Source organism: Bombus impatiens, unplaced genomic scaffold, assembly GCF_000188095.3.
Source record: "Bombus impatiens unplaced genomic scaffold, BIMP_2.2 scf_2645, whole genome shotgun sequence".
Taxonomy (NCBI): domain Eukaryota; kingdom Metazoa; phylum Arthropoda; class Insecta; order Hymenoptera; family Apidae; genus Bombus; species Bombus impatiens.
The window spans coordinates 89,538-110,948 of NT_179064.1; the positions used below are offsets into that span (position 1 = coordinate 89,538).

Below are 21,411 nucleotides of genomic sequence, written 5' to 3' on the forward strand. Positions count from 1 at the left end.
TAACTGGTAGTACAAGCGGAAAGGGGGTGATTCTACGCGAAAAAAGAAGTCGAAAATATAGAATAAAAATTTTTCGTTTTCGAGAAAATCGACTTTGAATTTTCGCTCGGTACGCGTGCGGTACGTTATAACGAATCTCACTGTAGATCGTTGTCTCAATGGAAAAATTAAAAAAAAAAAATTTTAAAAAAGAGTTTTATTCTATATTTTCGACCTCTTTTTTCGTATAATCACTCCCTTCCCGCTTGTACCAGCAGTTACCAACCACCCTGTATAATGTATAGTAATATAATATTAATATACATAATTATATATCAAACATATATACATGAACTAAAATAAGGAATCATTACTTAACAACAATGTAGTTATTATGCTAATATATCACAGTTGCCTGCGCAACTCGTTCGTCCTAACGAGACCACTGTATTCGCGTATATCTTGGATAAAATAAATAAGACCACATATATTAAATATACTACTAACCTATATTAATAGCTGTCAATGGGAAATTATTTCTCATAAAAACGGAATAATATACATTGCTAAAAAAAGATCAAACGTCGCCCTGACTATATAATCTAGATTCTAGATGATCCCAAAAGGCAGTGTAGATATTTCGATTTTGCAAATATCCAGTCTTGCTAGATCACGTCAAACCTCTCACATTTTAGAGGAACAATAAAGCTGTATTACTTCTGTAAACATTGATTAATTATATTGTAAATATCGATAACTGTATTTTTTCTATAAATTTCTATTTCGTAGAGGATAGACACGTGTAAGCTTTACGTTAATAATAGATCGATTTGTTCAGTCAGTTCTTAACGATGTTCATTACCGGATGACCGATATGCAATTGAATTTTAAACATTCAACTTAATATATTTAACTTATCCCATAAATTGATAACTAGCTGATACTGGCTGTGGAGCTCTGGGTTGCGTGTGGGATATGCGTTGGATGTGGCACGCACGACACATAAGCCTACCATCGAGTGGGTAGCATCGTTTGTCCGGTTCGTCGGTCAGTTGCATACCACAATCCTCGCAAACGTAACAATCTACATGGAAATCTTTGTCCATGGAAACAACTCTTACGGTTTCCTCTGTACCCTGAGAAATAAAACGTATTAATCAAAGTTATATCTGTTATTTTTACAAAAATCACTCATTTGAAAATATAACTACTTACCTCAACTGGAGTGATTCCCTTTCCACAGGAAGCACACTTTGGCGCGAACATCCTATGGTAATCGTTAACACAGTAAATTTTATTGTCAACGTCAACCGTGAAGGGAACACCATCAAGACATTCGTTACAAACACAACATCTAAAGCATCCTGGATGGTAGGATTTCCCCATAGCTTGTAATATCTACAAGTAAGAAAATATAGAATAAATTAAAACCTCAACGTAAATCGTTTTATCATTATCGATTTAATTACCATTTCCATAATGAGGTGACCACAGATTGCGCACTTCTCAGCAGTTTGTTGGAAACCAGAGTACTACAGACAAAATCTTCTATGAGCTACGTCATCGTATCACTCGTCTATTGCAATTATTGTCTTACGTACCAGATAATCTTCCTCGCAGTATACTCTTCCGTGGACATTATAGAACGCTTTACCGCGTAACGCTCTTCCACAGGAACAGCATATGAAACAATTTGTGTGATAAAGGTTGCCCATAGCTTGGCAGGCCTGACCCGCCCCCGTTACTTTTTCACCGCATGTGTGACAAATACCTGTCGAAAAGCATCAACGTATCCTTTATAATATTGCAACAGAATACATTTAAAAAATAAATTTTTTTCATAGCACTAGTGTCAAACATTTGGAACTATTTTTAAAGTCATGAAAATGCCTTGTCAACCATAACTCTATAGTTTAGTCGCTTTGGGCAAAGTTTAAAAATACCCTCGTCGATACTCGACAATAAGATCCGCTCTTCAGGGTCAATAACTGTCAGAAGAAATACGGACTAATGACACGATCCAGAGGAACTACGGAAGAAACTCACAACTATCAATAGGTAACACAGGCCCTGCCATTCCCTTCACAGGAATCCTTTATCCCTCATTCGCCGTTAGTGACACTTGTAGTTTCGATTCAATGGTTCAGTTTCACTAGGCCAGTCTCGCTCGAACTAGAATCCACCAACGAGTCGGACTAGTCTATCTATAACGAGATTACTTACCGCGGCGAGCGCGACCTGGCCACGGCAGTTTGCCGTGTACAGGACGTTACACGAAGAATAGAACTCGTACACAAAAACGAAGAGAAACAAACTAAGCTCACCTAAACGCCAGCTACCTCTCGGCTGAGATTGGCTTGCTCAACTGAAGTTCCTATCCGCGCGCACGGATTTTTCAGTTCCTCTTTGACTACGGTTAGGCTGCGTTTAAATAAAATCTACAACATCATTATCGTATGAATTATTGGAAAATACTGGTTTTAAAAAAAATGCGCAGCCAAATATAGACATGCCTGAAAGCTATTTGCATCGAATGCGTATTTATCTGCATTGATAAGTGTTTCATAGTTGTGTAACCGCACCGGTCATTTACAAAACTATTACAGTGACAAACATGATGTTAGATTTCTAACATAAATATCTTACACATTTGGAACTTTGAACTAGAATAAAATGACACTACAAGTCTCTTGTCCAATTGTACTTCATCGATATTTTTGGACGCCTATTCTTCGAAGCTTCTTCCTTCCTGTCTGTGAAGTAATCTTCATCGAAACAGCGAATACTTAATTACAAAACACAATAGACGTCGAAGAAAGTGTCCAATGTGAATACCACCTTACAGTGTTCGGACATACACGTGCAATACAAGGAAGAGATAGTGTATGTCTGCGTTCACCTAACAAATGCATGTAATACGCACACTTGTGATGCTTCACGTAGGTGCGAAGACACGTAGGTGGAAACGAATGGGCAGAGAGTGAATGTCAACGAAACGCCGGGTTAAAAAGTTTCGCGACACACTGAAACTTGACTCCATTTTCCAAAACCGGTCTACCAAGGGGGAACTTGTGCCGTGGGAATTGGCACGGTACCCTGCTGCTTTTTATTCGTTCTCAGAATCGGTGCAAATTATGGATCGGAACGTGTCGGAAATTAACTCCTCTAATGACGGAATTATGCCAAATTGTCACATCTCAATCTGTTTAAAAATATTATACAAACATTGTTAGGAAAACAGAATTTGGTACGGTAAAACTATGTAAACATTGTGCCAATTAAAATCTTACAATGGGGAGCTATTGCATAGACAAATTTACAGAATAAAAAATATCCTCCTGAATGCTCGACGACTGTTTTACGAGCACCGTTCGATCGTTGTTTCTTACCAAAGTATTCCCCTTCTTCTTCTTGCTTCTCCATCTCCTCTTCGAGTTGTCTTGTCAATTCTTCTATTTTCCTCTCTGCTTCGGTGGGTCCCTACAAGAAATAAATCACATTCTGCGTTGTGATCGGTACTGACAAATGGTGTCATAGATTGGGATGGGATTTCGTCACAGGGACACATAAATTTGCATGCGGATACAATAACGTTCGTGACAAAAAAGAGAAAAGTTCGAGACACAGAGGGTATATTACATGCTTAGAGAGGATGCGTACGCATCTTGTATGAATAAAATATTGCACAGTAACTATACAGCGCTTGTCAGGAGCTGACGATTTACAACGTGTGATTCAGCGCGAGTTCGAAGAAAAAACTCGTCACGAATCATAAGGTATTGCGAGCGATACGCGTTTTTTTTCACGCAATATTGAAAATTGTTGAAGTCGATGTCGTCCCGATATATTTTCTTAGTAAATAGGAGGAAATATTTATCGGACTATTGGAAATAACATTTGCATCTAAGTAAATTGCTAATCTTATCGTTACACAGGTCAGCCATTATATAAAATATCAGCGATAATAACTGACATTTGTGACATCATCGCTTAAATAAAATCATCACCAGCTTTTTTGTATCCTAACAAGCATCGATTATAAAAAGCATAACAAAAAATTCACAGTTTATTATTCTTCATGGTCAATTTCTATAAAAAATCATCACGATAAATTGTATAATCGTTAGTGTTAGTAGTCATACCTTTTATATGAAATCAGCATGCAAATGGATCAGCATACTTGGCATTCATCCAAAACAAATCGAAAGCAACGATGCGTTCCCGTAACCCAATTAACGTGCGATTACAGCGTTACATTGTGAACAGGTTTTACAAAGAGAAAAAAGCACAAAATAGAATTAAACGCTAATGGTTAATGCATCTTTTTTTAATTGTATAAGCCAGTTCCTTACGGAAGGTCTAGGTGGTATAACATTGTAGGGTAGTAGTCCCTTGCCGGATGTCGGTTTGATCGGTGGACTGACTGACTTTCTTTCTTCAAGTTCAGGTTCGGGTGGCCTTTGCAATACAGGTACACCGGCATTTAAAAAGACTGGGCCGGCTACACCACTGGTCACCCCTGGAGGGAGACTGGTGATTCTAGGCCCATGAACATTTGGATCAGATTCTGCGATGTTTGGTGCACCAGTGGTCACTGGTGTTTGTACCTGACCACGTAGAGGACTTCCGATAATATTGCTTGCGGAAGATGGTGACACGTGTCTTGGCGAATTAACCACATTTTGCGCGACTGTATCGGACGATACCTGGTTGTGAGTTGGACTTACTTTTGGAGAACCTCTTGTACTATTATTATTGGCTACGGTTCTGGAAGAATCACTACGGCTAGGTGAATACATAGGTGATGGTTTTGATGTATCAGAAGGATCAGTTGTATCCTGAACAAAACTTCTATCATTCTGTAAATTACTTAATCTTAAGTGTTCTGATGATCTGTTCGATGAATATATTGGAGAATTTCTGACAGGAAATTCTGATCTAGGTTCTTGATGATGATAGTTTCTCTCATTTGATGGTAACATTCTACTTGGAGAATAACAGGGAGAATTGCGGCAAGCAGATTGCTCTCCTTGTCTCGCACCATAGACAGGTGAGTTTCTGGCCTGAGTCTCTCCAGTAATATTTGTATTTGTACTTCTTGCGGGTGATTCTATGTAAGATTTGTAACTTTGGGGACTATCCTGGCGGTATTGAGACTGTTGTACAGTTTCTATATGATTTGAAGCTCTAAATCCATGCTGTCCACTCATTGAACTATCCACAGATCCACGATAATGATGTGGCTCTGGAGGTAAGCGTATCGGTGGTGACTCACTATGATAAGGAAGTCCAGATCTGGGAGAATGTTGTTGTTGTTGCTCAGAATTATAATTAAAATTTCGGGTTGGTGTTTGTAGTTCAGATGGTGGAACATAAGCACTTCTACCAGCTTGATGATCTAAAGATGAAGAAGATCCTTGTAAGTACCTTGATGTGGATGAATCAACACAGCGTTGTAAACTAGAGCCATCATAACTTTGACCACGTATATTGCTTCCTCTTTGTTGTGTGTATGATAAATTTTGTGTCATACCTCTTTGATTTTGTGCTTGGCCCACTTTTCCTGTCATAACAACATAATCACCGCCATTAATTGTTGCTGGGTGATAATAATTTGGTGGAACCTGAGGGCCTGGTTTATTTTGTGTGTTTTCTGGGAAATGCACCTCCTGAATATTTTCATATACAGGAGGTGCCTCATATGGAGGTAATTCTTTTGCTGGTGATGCAGATTGATATCGATTCCCAGTAGGAACCTGTGGTTGTGCTTTTCTAAATGTAGGTTCATAGGATTCACCTGCTAAAGATCCCCTAGGACTACTCTTAGGGCTCTTCCTAGATTCCACTGGATGATAATATGGAGGATGAGGTTGATTTTGTTGCGGATAATAGTCAATATTTTCATATACTGGTGCTTGCTGATGACTCATACGGTTTTGATTTTGTTGCTGCTGTGCACTGATTTGCTCTACTGGTTTTGGTGTGGGAAATCTTGATGCAGCTATTATATTTTCACGTTCATATAGCTTGTAATCAGCTGCTGACTGCCTGCAAGTGTCAGCATTGCTCTCAATGAAACTTTCAATAGCACCAACTGGTCTACCAGGTCCTCTGGCATCTGTTCTGCTTATGACATTCCTCGACACGGGTACCTGAGCCTCAGGTCGTGATCCCGTGACCCTGCCGGTACCCGACCCGGCACCACCGGCGTCAGTGGATTCATCCCCGAGTTGCAGATAACCTAGCTTTTGTACGTAAGAATCGTCGGCTGAGTTACACATTGGCAGTGATTCACAGTGAGACGTTTGATGATAATAAATAAGATTTTTTGGTTGCTGTTTGAAGATTATTGTTTAACTGACTATTGTTTAAAAATAGAATTTTTCAAAATTCGTTACAAAGTGATTCGACATCGTTCAGGAAGGTGAGTCAGCTCGGTGGTCGTCATGTCAAATCAATTTCCCTTGATTAGCTGATATTTAACCCCTTCGATTTGTTCTCACTCGCACTTTCTTTTTTACAGAATTACGATTTTCTCACGGAACACGACAAAACACGACGCACGTAGCACGACGAAGTTTACTGGACGAAAGCAGGACCGTTTCTCCGCCACGATTTTGGGATACGCCCCGCGATCACGGCGCCTCGAACTCGCGTCTCCTTGTTTCGATTAGCGTCCGTCCACCGGCAGATCTCGGATATTCGTTCTGCACGAAAAATCACCACCTGCGAAAATTCACACGATACGCACACACATGCACCACGCACGCATCGTGGTTCGTCAAACCAGATACCTGCGAGACATTTTCCCCTGCTACGAGTCATCCAGATACAACCTGCGTTACTGTCTTTGTCCACAATGTGGCGCCACGATTACTATACTGCCGGCAACGCTTAGGAAAGTAAGATTCCTGCATTTCAAGCAATGATTCATCCTTTGAATCGCCGAACCAGTCGAGTTGGCGCTGTTGTCGATGTAAAATGGAAATTCAGTTATTGATGCAGAAATGTATGTATTCCTTTACTACGAAATATTTCCTTTTCGATACAATGAATTGTATATTATACGTGTTTTACAGAGGATCAACTACACTTGTTAAACATATATATATATATATATATATATATATATATATATATATATATATATATATATATATATATATATATATATATATATATATATATATATATATATATATATATATATATATATATATATATATATATATATATATATATATATATATATATATATATATATATATATATATATATATATATATATATATATATATATATATATATATATATATATATATATATATATATATATATATATATATATATATATATATATATATATATATATATATATATATATATATATATATATATATATATATATATATATATATATATATATATATATATATATATATATATATATATATATATATATATATATATATATATATATATATATATATATATATATATATATATATATATATATATATATATATATATATATATATATATATATATATATATATATATATATATATATATATATATATATATATATATATATATACATGCATTGAAACTTGAAGAAAGAATATAACTCTCATTGAGATCTTTTACAAGAAAAAGCGTGTTTCTCTACGGATACAAAAAGTACCTAAACAGTATCGTTCTTGATCAGCCTTAAGATACACAAATGGCAAGAATGTTTATGCATTTAAATGAAGATATCTTCACAGAAAACAGGTAGGAGTTTAACATGACATCATTCCCTATTCTCTATTGGTTGTTGATAGAGCAGACACGAATGCATTCAATTGCGACCAAAACAGGTTTTTTTCGGGACCTGCCTAGGAACAGAATGGACAGGTCGACAGGTAAAGATGCAAGATCTTGCTTGGCGCGCCATCATGCATTCACGGGACCCGTGTTCGGCATAATAATGCAACGTAATTCCAATATACTGTCTGCATTTTGTATCTGCTGCGATCGACACGAAGAAATTATCTATCAGAAACATCTCTCAATACATACAATAATTGGCCATGCAATTTATTCGATCAGAAAATGTTCAGCCTATAATCTTTTATTATTTATTACATGTCCACATTAAGAGTTCGATGTTACGATTGCTTGAAAAGGCTTCTTGTGCTCTACTGACATAACAAGACGACGTACTCGCTAGTCTGAAAGATTTGGGATAATCGACGCCTTGTTCACCAGATCGCGTAACCGACATCGTGATCGATGGATTCTAAGAACGAGAGAAGCAATGAAATTAATCATGCGTGCTTACTGTATCGTGTTTCTTGTTCTCAATTAATTTGCAACAATCGACGACACGCGTACAGTTATCTTTCTCAATTGCAACCAGACGACGTCATGATTGTTTGGATCAACGATTAAATAACGCGTCTATTCTGTTCCTCAGAGACGAAACGAATTTTTATTTCGTTTACTATATCTGATCGTTGGAGTTGCACGTGTTGCCGTAATCACGTCTCGCTGTCGTCCTACGCGGGAAAGGAACCAACTTTTCATTCGCCAGGTCTCGCAGCTGTTCACCGGTCGCGATAACGTGGGCGACGGCGACCTCACTCAACGAAAACTTTATATTTTCGAAAGGTGAGCAAAAATCATGAATTTCTAGCCTTCGTACCACCCACGAGATGGTGGCACCCACGTTTTTCCAGGCACCTGCGCGATCATGTCGATATCCTATTGGTCAACACGGGTTGATCGATCGCTCGATACCGCCTCTGACGTAACACTACGTGTTTGAATCTCGTCTTTTCAACAGCCTGTCGTTCGATATTCAATCTCGCCTTTATTAATGTATAAACTGCTTTTATGTTCATTTATTTATTATATGAGTTCAATCTTTTTACATAGAGAAAAAGAATAGGGATATAAAATTAAGATAGAAACGAAAGTGACGACAATTAGTGTTAGATTATTGTTTCTTCACAGTTAAAATAAGGCTAAGTAGACAAACTGCATCAGTGACTCTGAGAAAAGTAGAATTTTTCATATTGATTTAAAGATATTTGAAAGCAAACTTCAAATTCTTGTTCTCGTTTCAATTACAAAATCTTATAACTTGTACTTATAACTTTGGTATATCAATGAAATTATTGGTTGTAAATGTGTCAGAGGGTGTATTGACAGACTAAATAAGATCAACCAATAGATAAACTGTATTGAATATCAATTGAGAGATCATAACGATACAAAAATAGAATTTGAAAATTCAAAGTATATCCATATAACAATATACAATAAGTATATAATATCAAAGTATACAGTATAATACATTTTCAAGAAAAGAAAAGACGAATGATGTGATAAATTCTATCGCACATTAGCTGTAATAACTGTCGAAACATCAGACCATAATAATTCATCGCGTGTGTCGCAAGCGGAAGTAAAGAAACCGATGCCAGATCACGATCCGCTTTTGTCGAACCGCGGTACAATATGACATCGGGTTCTCATGTACTCGCCACGTCGCGTCGGTGCGACAATAAACACGCGGTTTACGGCCGCAACATCGCACATGTGTTCACGTCTACACGCGCTTACGCATTTACGTACGCGTAAAGAGCTGACTGGCGTGAGTACACAGGAAACGTGCAGCCCTATACTACCCGCATGGCTCGGAATGCACGAGAATAGAATCGCGTCCGACCATACATGTGCGTATCTTAGTCCGCGTACGAGTCTTGGTGCACAATAGCAACGACACCCACTAGTGCTCGTGCACACGATAGAATTTATGTTTGTCAGCGTGCTAGATGGATGTAGTATCAGTCGACGCGCGTATATTATAATACTCGCTTAACTACATCCTCCGTACGTACGATACATCGTACATGTACGACCATACGTGTACATTATACATCCTTGTGGAGTATACACTTGTGTGCATGAAACAGGCATGTAAGTACAATGCTCGTGTATACGATACAGGTTGTTCCTCGACCCGAGTGTACGGTGACTAGGCGGAAAGACGATTTCTTCGCGGAAAGAGATGGGAGACTGATATATTCCCGCATTGGGATCGTTTAATTAGCTAGCCGTATAATTAGGTGCTTTCTGTTTACCGATTTACGTATATGTGCCGTTGATTCACGTGCTACAAAGGGGACTTTAGCTTTCTAAAAGAAGAGCGCACGACCGTGTGATTTTCGTCGACAATCAGGAAAGTAAGACCAGCACGATTTCGACATTAATCAATGTTAAATTTCTTCGACGTCGACTTTCTTCCTTTCCCCTCGTGTATTAATATGTGTAATATGTTCCCTCCTTTGCGCAGATCGAAGCTCACCATCGACGTTGCTTTTTATGCCACCGAATCGAATTCCTACACCTTTTAACCTGACGCCCCAAGCAACGGAAGTCTTGCCGGTTCTCCCGTTTAACCGGCCTGCACATGTGTGCGCGCTGCACGTGTTTCTATCGTGCGTGTCCCGTTTGACTGGTGTGCGGGTTGATTGTGTCGCATGTGAGGTTGCTTCGTGAAGTATTATGCTCCTTCTTGGTCGTTACCTTGTCAGGAATTCAAACGGAAGCCCGACTAGTTGTGCCTAAGGTACTCTATCGTCGAGGAATCTCTTCGATTACTTTCGATCAAAACTACCACCGATCAAGATCGATTTTGCCATGTAATAACTTTGTAAATAATGCTGTAACCTAGACATTTATCGATACAGCATCAAAAGAAATTATGCATCTTAATGGAAAAGTTGTAGATATAGCATCAACAACATTTATGCTCCATTATTGAGATCTTCTTCGTGGATCTGATGACTGGATCAAATATTTTTGTTAATTAACGCTTGCATGAAATATTCATATTACATACGGTGTACGAAATTCATCGAAAGTGGCACGAGATTTTATGACTTCATTTCCAATGCAAATGATCCTCGTGGTTCGTTGATTCTTTACGTGGAATTGTTTCAATTCGAAATCAACATAGACGAAGAAGATTCAATGTCGAAATTTATTACAAAGGTCCTGATTCTTTGAAAATACTCGATTAATACTCAATTAATAAATAAACTATGGGTATTTACGTATAGGTAAGAAATTTAAATATGCAAAAACCACGATAAGTACTCGTTATAATATTTAGAGGACGAAGTGTAATTGCATTCATAAAATCATGAATTTGCATAAAAAGAATCGCAGTCTATTGATGTATTACTCGTGAACAATTAAAGTGGCCTTCTCTATAGACGATAGCAAATTAACAGTCAGAGATTTCACCGTGTTCCGCATGAACTTCCACACGAAGATCATATTCAGCTATACATATAGCATAAATACATACTCAGCTTCGTGTCAGGTGGTTCCTCTTTATCACACAAGCGCATCTTAGATTAGTACCAAGAAAATAATCGCAAGACAACTACCACCATCCGCAGCATATTCGCGGTTCCCATCCATCTCGCAGAAACAATAGGTCGTTCGACGAAGAAAAAGAAAGAGAGAGAGGGTTGCCGCTTTCCTTTCTCAGACGCTCGAGCCAAAGAACGACGACCGCTAAACACAGGCAAGCTTTCGAGACGCGTGATCCCGAAAGCAAGAAGAAGGGAATATTTTAGAATACAAGGTTCTAATTGGTAACGTCAATTACTTTATAAATAATAACGGATCTGCAGCTTATAGGAAATTAACGTTCTTCCGGTCAGATAGCAAGATTTCTCGATGGATAAAAACGAGTGAAAGTGAGGTCTCGTAATAAAGGGTATCGGGGAAACAGAGGAAGAAAATACTGGAATGCGAAGCTTTCGAGTTGCGTGATCTCGAAAGCAAGAGTAGAAGAAAATGCGATGGAAAATAGACTAGAAACCAGTGGAAATAAGGCAAATTCGCGCGACCAGAACCATAGAAGCGGTGAATATATGTATGCAACGAAGAGTTAATTTGCCTCTCTCACGCAATTCAGGAAGGCCGTTATTCGCGAAGGACGCTTCCCACGTTATTCGCGTCAGATGTGCGCTACTGGACTCTCGCCCCGTCTAGGGGCATGGTCGAAAAACATTTTTTGAGCAGCGTTTAAACGACCAATTTAGCCCCTTAATTATACCGAAGGAAGTTTTATTTAATATTTAAGTACCGGCGATGAATCTGCAAATTGCCATTGGTATAAACGAATTTCTTGCGCAGGAATGCCGAGGATTACATTCATCACTTCGTATTATCTTGTAAAGAGAGTAGGATTACGCTTTCTGCCTTTGAAGTGAATAATCGAGTTATACTTATGCGAAATGAAAATACGAGTCTCATCTGAATGACCTTGCCAGTCCAATATGTTTTGACTGTAACATCTAAGATTCTTGTTATGCCGAGGGAAGGTTAAAATAGAACTCATCGACAAGTAATTTATTCCTATAAATGTAATCCATGTAATAGGAGTTCAATAATTTCTCCCACTACTTCCTTACTTTCCGTTCACATAGTACGAACTCATAGTCCGATAATTGTATTTAATCAGGAATTCATTTAACTTACTGCCATACTAATTTTGCGCACTAAATGTTTTTATGTATACTATTTTTCCTCGCGTATATGGAAAATGCTAAACAATAGCCACTGATGGACTCACGAATTTTATAAACTTTCATTTCAAAATATATAACATAGCCTTCCTCTAAATTTGACAAACTACAATATCTCAGATCGCCTGACGAACGACTGTGCACTCTGCAGTACCATACGTACAAATAGATTAATCGGCAACTAATTGAGATTTCGTTTCAATTAATAAAATTCTGTATTATCAATTGAAAGGAACTATTTGGATTAAAATGTTAGTTAAGGAAACACTTGGGACCAGAATTCGATGAGCCTCGTCTCGGTTCGCCGAGGTCACACGAGACGGTCACGCACTACCAGTTGCAAGGTATGGGTGTCGAAACGCCTATAATGCTCCAGATGTTTGGATTTCCAGATTCTTCATTGCGCTTTATATCTCTTTATTCTGCCTAAGATTCTTATTATTCGATTTTATGTATACTGAAATTTGAAATTTTTTCAATTTTCCACATAGAAAGAAAATGGATGTTTCTCGTCAAACGATTTGGCTGTAATAAAACTCACATATCGTTTCATCATGTCCGAGAACCGAGAGATTTCGTGCCGGAAATTTGAAATTCTTAAGCAATGAAAGTATCGAGCGTTTAGCACGGTCACATACTGTGCGCGCCGGAAATGCATAACACAGCGTGGTGAAAACTCGATCGCACCTTCATCATATCCTGAAATTAGTAAACAGGCTGCAAGTTCCCAGAGTTGAAAGGAACAGGTTTCACCGTGATTAGAATTCTGGCACTTGGCTAATGCTTTATGTCACCTGTTTCTTCATTACGTAAACATTTTCCCACACGATGTATTTAAAAATTTCGTATCGAGAGTCTTTTGAAAACTATTCTTTTAAGGATTTTTAATTGAATATTATTCCTCCATATCAAAGATATTCAAGTCTAATGAATTAAGCTAAATCGATTTGTTTCACATGACTGCTCGAGTACCTTTCTAAGTTACACGCGATCTGTCTGATCGAAGATTGCAGGAAGACTTCGTTGCAAGAAGACTTCGTGGCCTCGAACCAATTGCCCGTTTCTCCAACTCATACCGCGGAAATGTTCGATTTGCAGCGAAGAATTACTTCTGCTGACTCGCTTGCCGGAAACGTCGATGCCCTTATCATACCTTGTATGGAATTATTTCTTCTAAAAATCCGTGTCACGTATGCCACGATCGATTAATAAATATACTAGAAAGCTTCAAAACGAATTCGTATGATTCATGAGCGTATATAATTACACCGATATTCTCGTTTCCAGCATGGCAATCGTTAAATGATACACGGTATAGATCCACGATCATTTCGCGCGGCTATACCTTATTTACCGTTGTCACTTATCGTGTACAGTTATCGTAGCTTGCACGAGCCTCGTTTTGATCGAAGATCAACAAATGAACTGTGATTTATTGATCGTCGTCGTAGTGTTAGTATTTCGAGATACCGTCGGATCCTGTAGTAGCAAACAGATGTCAGATATGTACGTGACAAAACGCGCGACTCAATAATCGTTTACGTGTGTTGTGACACGGGCAGCTCGTGCCAATGCATTGCAATGGATCTGCATTTTCAAACAGTAGTTTTGAAATTCCCTTGGCGAATAATCATAATCCCGGTTCATCGTCTCGTGTAATTTCCCGTAGCTTTTCGCAAACCCCGTAACGAATGATGCATGAAGTAACGGTACTCGAATATCGAGTTAATTAATTGCATCTTCGTTGCATACAACCGAAAGCAGCCATTCCTACGTTCTTGCTGATTTAGAAGAATTTGTAGTCGGTGCGTGTCTACGCAATTTTGCGTGCGGTTAGTGGACACGCATGCACACGAAACGCAATGGTTGACACGGCAAGATATGGGACTTTGTGCAAGCGAGGCAGTTGCGTGCACGCTGAAAAGTACTCGGTAGCAGAATTTAGACGCGGAGACGATTTTCAGTAATTGAGATTGTTTCTTGCGACGATTCGTGGATTTTTAGTTCATGGTTAACGGGACTAAATCATCGTAGCGCGTAGCGGTATATCAGGATAGCGTGCAGAGGATCATGCTTGAAAATGTGAAGAATATTAAAATCAAGGCATTGTACTTTAGTATTAACCTAGTGGCAATAGACTATAGATAGAAGAGTAATATAGTTCACGGAGCTTCCCGGGCAATTTTTATTTTCATCGTTACGGTTAGGTAGGCGAGAATCCGGCGGAAGTGGAAGCGATTTAGGTGTTACACTGCTGCAGTGCCGGAAATACACCGGCAGACCCTGTGGAACAAATCGAAGCTCCATTGTTCGTCGCGAAATCGCGCTTGTAAACCCGGAAGTGAGGGCTCGTTTCCGGAAGAAGGTGAAAAAATGTCTGAGAAATTGCGAATCTAATGAGACAGAAAGTGATGGTACTGTTCACCTTCCCTATTGAAACAATTCGTACGGTACCGCTTCTAATTTCTAATGGATCGTCTCCGCCGTTTAGTCACGGTTTGATTGATAATCGCAACGAGATCGAATCGTAACGGGAGAAACGAGGAAATTCGAGTTTCGCGCGTTGTCGCTGGTGTCACTCCGCTTATTAGATTCTGTCAGGAAGATATACGAGCTGTTCCACAAAAGACATTATTCGTTCCTGGCGTCGTTTCCTCTTTCATCACGATGCTTTTACGTGTAATCATACTAAAGTGGCTTCGTTACATGAAAACGCAGGAATAACGATCCGACGTGTGTTTGCGTGCAAGGGTGGAAGGTGCAACGATCGAGCCGCTCCCTTTGTAAGGCGCGGCCCTTTAAAGGGTGTGGTGTTTGCTACACGACGATGCTACGTCTGCTCCCTTATTTCTAAGCCTCGTTTTGTAAATTTGCGTTGGTACAACGTGTCCTGTTTAATAAAGAAACAAAGCATCGTTTGTAGAGCTCACGTTAATGTATGGAGATGAACAAAAGTAGCGATACAGAATAACATCTCATGTCTGGTAATGTTCTGTATTAATTTGTAGAAATGTGATTCTTTATGGAATTTTCTTTTATAAAATATGATTTACAAGGGTTAAAAACAGTTATGATATTAATATTGATTTTAAAACAGTAGAATTTTTATTTTACTTTAATTTCGAAGTTCATATTTTACGTAAAAATATTAATTAAAAATTGTACGTTTTACAAAACTCGGGAATTTACAGAGAAATCTGATCAGTACCGATACTCTTATTCATCAATGTAATCTATAAACTTAATTCCCATTCGCATGACTGTTCTGTTTGGCGATATATACATATTACCAGCAGTTTATAATATTACACGTCTGAAGTACATAAATTATTTCCACGTAATACGTGTTAATTACAGTTGTATATGAACTTTGAACTTTCTACGAACTTTTCTGTCACAACTTTTTTCCAATTTGTCGAGTCTATATTTTACACTTTCCACGTGCGTCGTTACATAGTACGAGTACATCTTGGATGAAAGCCGCGCTGTTCGCGAACGACAGGATGATGTACGTTTTGATTCTTCGGTTACGATAGATCCGCGCGGAAAGACGATTTATACTCTCGCGGCGTCTTATTGTCAGCGAATGTTTGTCAGTGGACGATCAGAATTGTTTATCCTATGACATACTCGTCGGTCTCTTAGTCATAACTTATTCGTTATATGATATTTAACGAGCTATGTATAGCGGCGTAAACGTGACGTACGTTTAAGATAAAAAGTCTTAACAATGGAACATGACCGTATGCCTCATCTTAGTATTATCAATCATATTTGTCGAACCTGAGATGCGCCTCGAATTTCTTCCTTGGTCTTCACGGGAAGCAAAGAGATTAAGTCGAATTTCTATACGCATTGATGCACTTATCAGACAGAGAAAATTATTAAAAATAGTACTTAAAATTGAAGAAGCAAGGAAAGACTAAATGTTACTATTTACTGGTAGACATACATGTAATATATTTATTGCTATTTTTAGCGTTAATTATTGAGTAGTGTTGGTGATTTAATTATTTCACTTTAATTTCTGTGCGATTCGACGAAATAATTTAGAGAGACAAATCAGTAGGCAGCGTATTGAAACAAATATTATTACTTAAAATAGAAAGATTTTTAGTGAAAGAAGAATTTAAGAATGCTTGATTGTATTTGTATTTAATGTAGTAGTACAAAGCAATATGTGTATTGGAACAGACACTAAAAATAATTAATGAAAGAAAGAACGCAATTCGAAGGGGTGGTTAGTCTTATTTTAGTAGCAACGACTGTGCTAACTTCTTTTTGACGATAATAGTAATTTCGTGATCTGTCAGGGGTCTCTTTATACCATTTACACGTTCGTTGCCCCTCGTTGCCCTCTGTCAACTCTGTCTGAAGAAATCGGAAAGTTCACGAAGCGTGTAATGTAAGTCAATGGTCGGATAGAATGCAAGAGGTGTTCTATATGTGCACAACCACTCCCGAATTGCCGATCCTATAAACTCGAGATCAATTAATCTATTACGTAACGTGTATACCATTCAGAGTAGGTAATTACAAACTTTTGTCGTTAATTAAACGCGCCTGGCGTAACGCTCGAATTCCTCGTGTCACTTGCAAACATTCCGTTCGAATAGTTTCAGCGTAATCTGTTTTCTTTTATAATAAATTCAAATACTTCCGCTGTGCATAATTTTTCAAAGGCATGGATTATTTCTTGACACGTTTTCAAGACAAGATGTGGTCTCAGGAACGGAAATTGGTTGTTTACTAAGTGCAGCAATATCGAGATTTAATACCTGGAGTATGACTGGACTAGTTTCGCCCGTCTTGAATAACTTTTCCTTTTTCACCTGACTTGATGGCCTAAACTGGCGAGCACTTAGGAGATTAATCGTCATTGATTAATGTATGTTCTCTGCTATCTGTAAATTTTCATTGTTATCAAAAAATATATATATGTTTTAATATGAACTATGAATAAACAATCCCAGAATATAAGTAAATAAACTCAGAAATTAAAGATAGAGAAAATGCAAATCAACCTTTCATCTATTTTTCAACTTTATGATAGTCAACTATCTTATGGTACTCCAAAATTGGCACCAGTAGCGATAGGCTTTCTAATTTATAATATTTCGATGTTTTATTCGTAAGATAAAATTTTAAACTGGAACTGAGAGACACTTCCTCTTTACTTTCAGAAATAACCGATACATTCGTTGAAGTGGATCTTGAAGTAATGGCGGCATCAGACAGCTTCGCGATGAAAGCAACACTCCTGGGAATGAAGAACTCATCGAAGAACTATCTCCTGAACTAGATGCCGTCGGCAAATCTTGTTATAGTGGATGCCGCGGGATATGCAATCGAGAGATATCCCGCGGTGCTTCTTTCGATCCACTTAAAATTTTTTGGGCCCCGTTACTCCGGTTTTCTTGCGCTACTTGCATCAGGAGAATGCTCGCGTAACAGACTACTCGTACTTCGTATACGAAACACTTACTCTTCCTAAGAACATCTCGTAAAAGTACTTTAATTTCTTAAACGTATGTATTTTTAATTTTATATTTGGTACAAGTTTTGGGAAATTTCCCTGTTCTCTTTGTTTCCTTATTATATCTTAAGCGTAATTATGTTGAATTTAGGTATTTACAGTATTTATTACTCGGATAAGTCATTAAAAAATTAAGTCGTTCAGAAAAACAATCCAAGGATTTTCAATGAATAGAAAAATTATCGATGGACACGATTAGTAAACAATTTTGTTTCATCATGATCTCGCCCAATTATCTCGGCGCGTGTTAAACCATAACAAACAATATGACGTTATCGGATTAGTGTACAGTTGCAGATGCAGAAAACAACACCCATGGGAAAGGACACGAACTCGTCGATGACCATGGGGAAAGAGTCCACTTGATGTTGGGGGTCCCTTTGAATGCATGCAGCACGGCACGGTCCCGGAAATCAGTCCCGTCACGCAGGCCGGAAACTGGACGATGCCACGTTGCTGGATTGACATTAAATCCCATCAACCATTCTCTCTGTTCAAAGCAATTACTCATTCCATGTTAACGTATTACAAATTACAAATTAAGCTTGATTTTCGTGATCCACTTAATAGATCATCTAATCTAAAAACGCAAATTTCTAAAAATATTCGTATAACACACTAACTATAAATCACCATTACATATATAAGGTATATATCGTCCATTTCTCCATTCTCAAGAATTTTTTCTCCAGTATCAAAGCTCAGAGAAGTCTCATCGATACTTCTCTCTTCCCAGATTTCTCTTCGAACTGCACGAATGAAGGATGAAATTGGTCCATCAAAATCGAATTCCACATCGACTGCATATAATATGGTGCTTTGTCGGCTCGCTTCCGCCACAGGTCCCGTAGCCTGAAATTTAAAGATCCTCAGGGGTAACATTATTTTCAAGTCGTAACACTCGGTTTAAGACGATATTCGGTTTCGGTACCGACGAACAGGTTCGCCTTGCAAGGTGAGATGCGTGCTTCTCCCGTTCTTTCATTCTCTTCCACCTTCTCCGTCTGACCATTTTCGTCTCCTACCTATACAACCCTGTACATTCGTCAACGTGTTCTTTCCAACAGTGTGGGTACACGTACGCGCGTGTGCAGGTGCGCGATGGGCGTACGTCGTGCAGCTTGCAAAGAATTGCACACGAAGGAAGAGACTCGCCTGTGGGAAAGTAACGCAACACCATGAGAGCCAGCGACCTGGACCGCTGCTGCCAAACTCCCATAGCGGCGTATGCATGCCATAGCAGCGTGCTCGTGGTGCTGGACGTGCTTGTTGCGTGCACGAGGATAAAGTGGCTGACCACCGTGGTTCCGATATGCTCTCTGACTTCGTTCTAACCGAGTTCCCGTCCCTGGTAAGCTTGTTCCTGCTGTATGAATTGGTAAAAACATTTTCATTCATTGAATATCGACCTCGGACTATAGTTTAGCAGAGGTACTATTAGAATCTTAATTCCTACTGATTGACAATTTCCGAATTGTAAATACATGTATGTATGTATTGCATCTTAAGAACTTGTATTTTGGTATCTTTCATTCATCTTATTTAGATTTGGGGTTATAGTTTAACATAAATAGTATAATGATGTAACATGATATGATACAAAATATTATTTCAAATTACAGCTACGATATACATATAAACATCTTTTTGTGTCTCATAGAAAGGATTTTTGTTTCTTATAGTGCAATGTTCCTTCAGCCAAGACTTCTGAATTTTTCTTAGTAATTTATGAGAATTTAAACGTCTCATAAGCGATTCACGATAATTTTATTTTCTAAAATTTGGAACATTCTAAGCCTGGAAGAGATCCGAGTCATGGCACGATGACGAGTTGCATCTATGATAAATGAGCGAATCGAAAGTCGCACTCGAGTGCTCCTTTCGCATGACATACAAGTTTCAGAGTTATCTGCCGATTGCAGCTGCGACGGGAGTGATCTAGTTGCCGTAGCTAATTGAATTTTCTCCTTGAGATCGTCGCGAACGAAGCCAGACAGCCGAGGGAAATGCTTCTCACAGGAGGCTCGTTGTTCGCGACAAAAGGCAAGAGTGTTGCACCAGGGAATCGCGATATCACGCGTGGCTGAGACTCCACGGCTTTCACGTTGCGATATATTTACTCGACGTTCCTCTACTTAAGGGTTGAGATGTCTATAAAATCCTTCTGATGGTACCGACAGTAGCATCAGAATGTTTTACGCTCTTCACGGGTCTTCGACCTCCAACGTGAATTATAATAGGAAGGGAGTGTTGTCAGTTGATCATAATTTATTTAATCTACCTATAAATCATAGAATTACTTGGTAAATAGTTGAGTAGTCTATTAACTATAGCTTCAAATTTGATAAATAGAGACTATCAATTTCAAAATTCTTATTCAGATATTTTTAATACCTGTATAACCATATCATATCTACTTTAAATAACTCGGCCACCCCATAGAACATCCCTTGCAAGGTAAAACCCACGCAGGTATAATGATACGCTTCCTATTCGTCTTTTCTACGTTTCAACATGCAACCTGCACCCTACCCAAGGACCAATCGGTTCTGCTCATGTTGATTCTTTTCGCAGTCTTTGTGAACGAGCGAAGTGGCACTCACGAACAAACATGTGAAGCATTTTCACCTGTTCAAAGGCGATACTTGCGGAATCCGTAGGATCTCAGACGAAAGAGAAGCTCCGCGTTACGTCGCGAGAGAAATCAGTAAAAAGATTATCACTGGTAAGAAGGAAATTGCCCTAGTCGTTTCCGGAATGAAAGCAAACGCATAACTTTCTTTCGTCTTCTGCTCGAGGGATCGCGTTTATTCAATTTAGATCGTATCTAGAACACTGGAAAATGAAATGTTTTTCAATCGAGTCTTAATCTAGGAAATAATCATAGGTTTTTCATAAGTGTAGACATTTCTGTCTAAGCTACAGACATTTTCGTAGTTGTACTCCTACGTGAAGAACAATCGTTTTTCTTCGAAGAAATTAATACGAAATTTTTTCCCTCGATGTATAATCGACGCCCATACATTCATGGATTTTATGTGATTACGTAGGAAGCATTACTTCTCGTCTTTATGTAATTCTTTTTCTGTTTCGTCAATACAGGCACCGTCGCATGACTAAAATATCGCCTTCTATAAAGGGAAGACGAAACTTCTGTATCGAAGATAACTCGTTGTCACGGTCGATTTAACTTGCGAGTCGCGAGTATCGCGTAGGAGTTTATCAGAAAGCAGCCTCTTACCAACGTTCTACATTTTCTCTAAAAGAAGATTGCCTTAAAAAGTTCACTTATCAACAATTATA

The 21,411-nt window shown here is 38.5% G+C and overlaps 3 protein-coding genes across 6 annotated transcripts in view; 2 read left to right on the forward strand and 1 right to left on the reverse strand.

The window, feature by feature from the left end:
• Nucleotides 1–469: 469 nt before the first annotated feature.
• On the reverse strand, nt 470–6,785 carry LOC100740563 (LIM domain-containing protein jub). Its single transcript, XM_003494559.4, has 6 exons — nt 4,332–6,785; nt 3,369–3,459; nt 1,581–1,750; nt 1,449–1,511; nt 1,195–1,377; nt 470–1,115 (listed from the first exon to the last, which is right to left on the reverse strand). The coding sequence occupies exons 1-6, from the start codon at nt 6,258–6,260 to the stop codon at nt 894–896; spliced, it is 2,658 nt and encodes an 885-aa protein (XP_003494607.1). The 5' UTR covers nt 6,261–6,785; the 3' UTR covers nt 470–893.
• A 783-nt stretch (nt 6,786–7,568) lies between these two features.
• LOC117152478 lies at nt 7,569–18,666 on the forward strand. Of its 4 annotated transcripts, none has more exons than XM_033324445.1 (4): nt 7,569–7,752; nt 7,861–7,883; nt 8,438–8,631; nt 17,756–18,666. In XM_033324445.1, exons 1-4 carry the CDS (start codon nt 7,728–7,730, stop codon nt 17,775–17,777), a joined length of 264 nt encoding a protein of 87 aa, XP_033180336.1. In that variant the 5' UTR covers nt 7,569–7,727; the 3' UTR covers nt 17,778–18,666. The 4 variants fall into 4 exon arrangements, with proteins under 4 accessions (XP_033180336.1, XP_033180334.1, XP_033180335.1 ...); XM_033324443.1 differs by lacking the exon at nt 17,756–18,666 and adding an exon at nt 10,322–10,402; XM_033324444.1 differs by lacking the exon at nt 17,756–18,666 and having other exon boundaries at nt 7,861–7,955.
• A 192-nt stretch (nt 18,667–18,858) lies between these two features.
• The window catches only part of LOC100740684, a 39,504-nt gene continuing 36,951 nt past the window's right edge, over nt 18,859–21,411 (forward strand). Inside the window, exons 1-2 of the mRNA XM_024372049.2 lie at nt 18,859–18,983; nt 19,203–19,459. The gene's annotated coding sequence lies outside the window, so the exon portion shown is untranslated. The remainder of the gene's footprint in view (nt 18,984–19,202; nt 19,460–21,411) is intronic.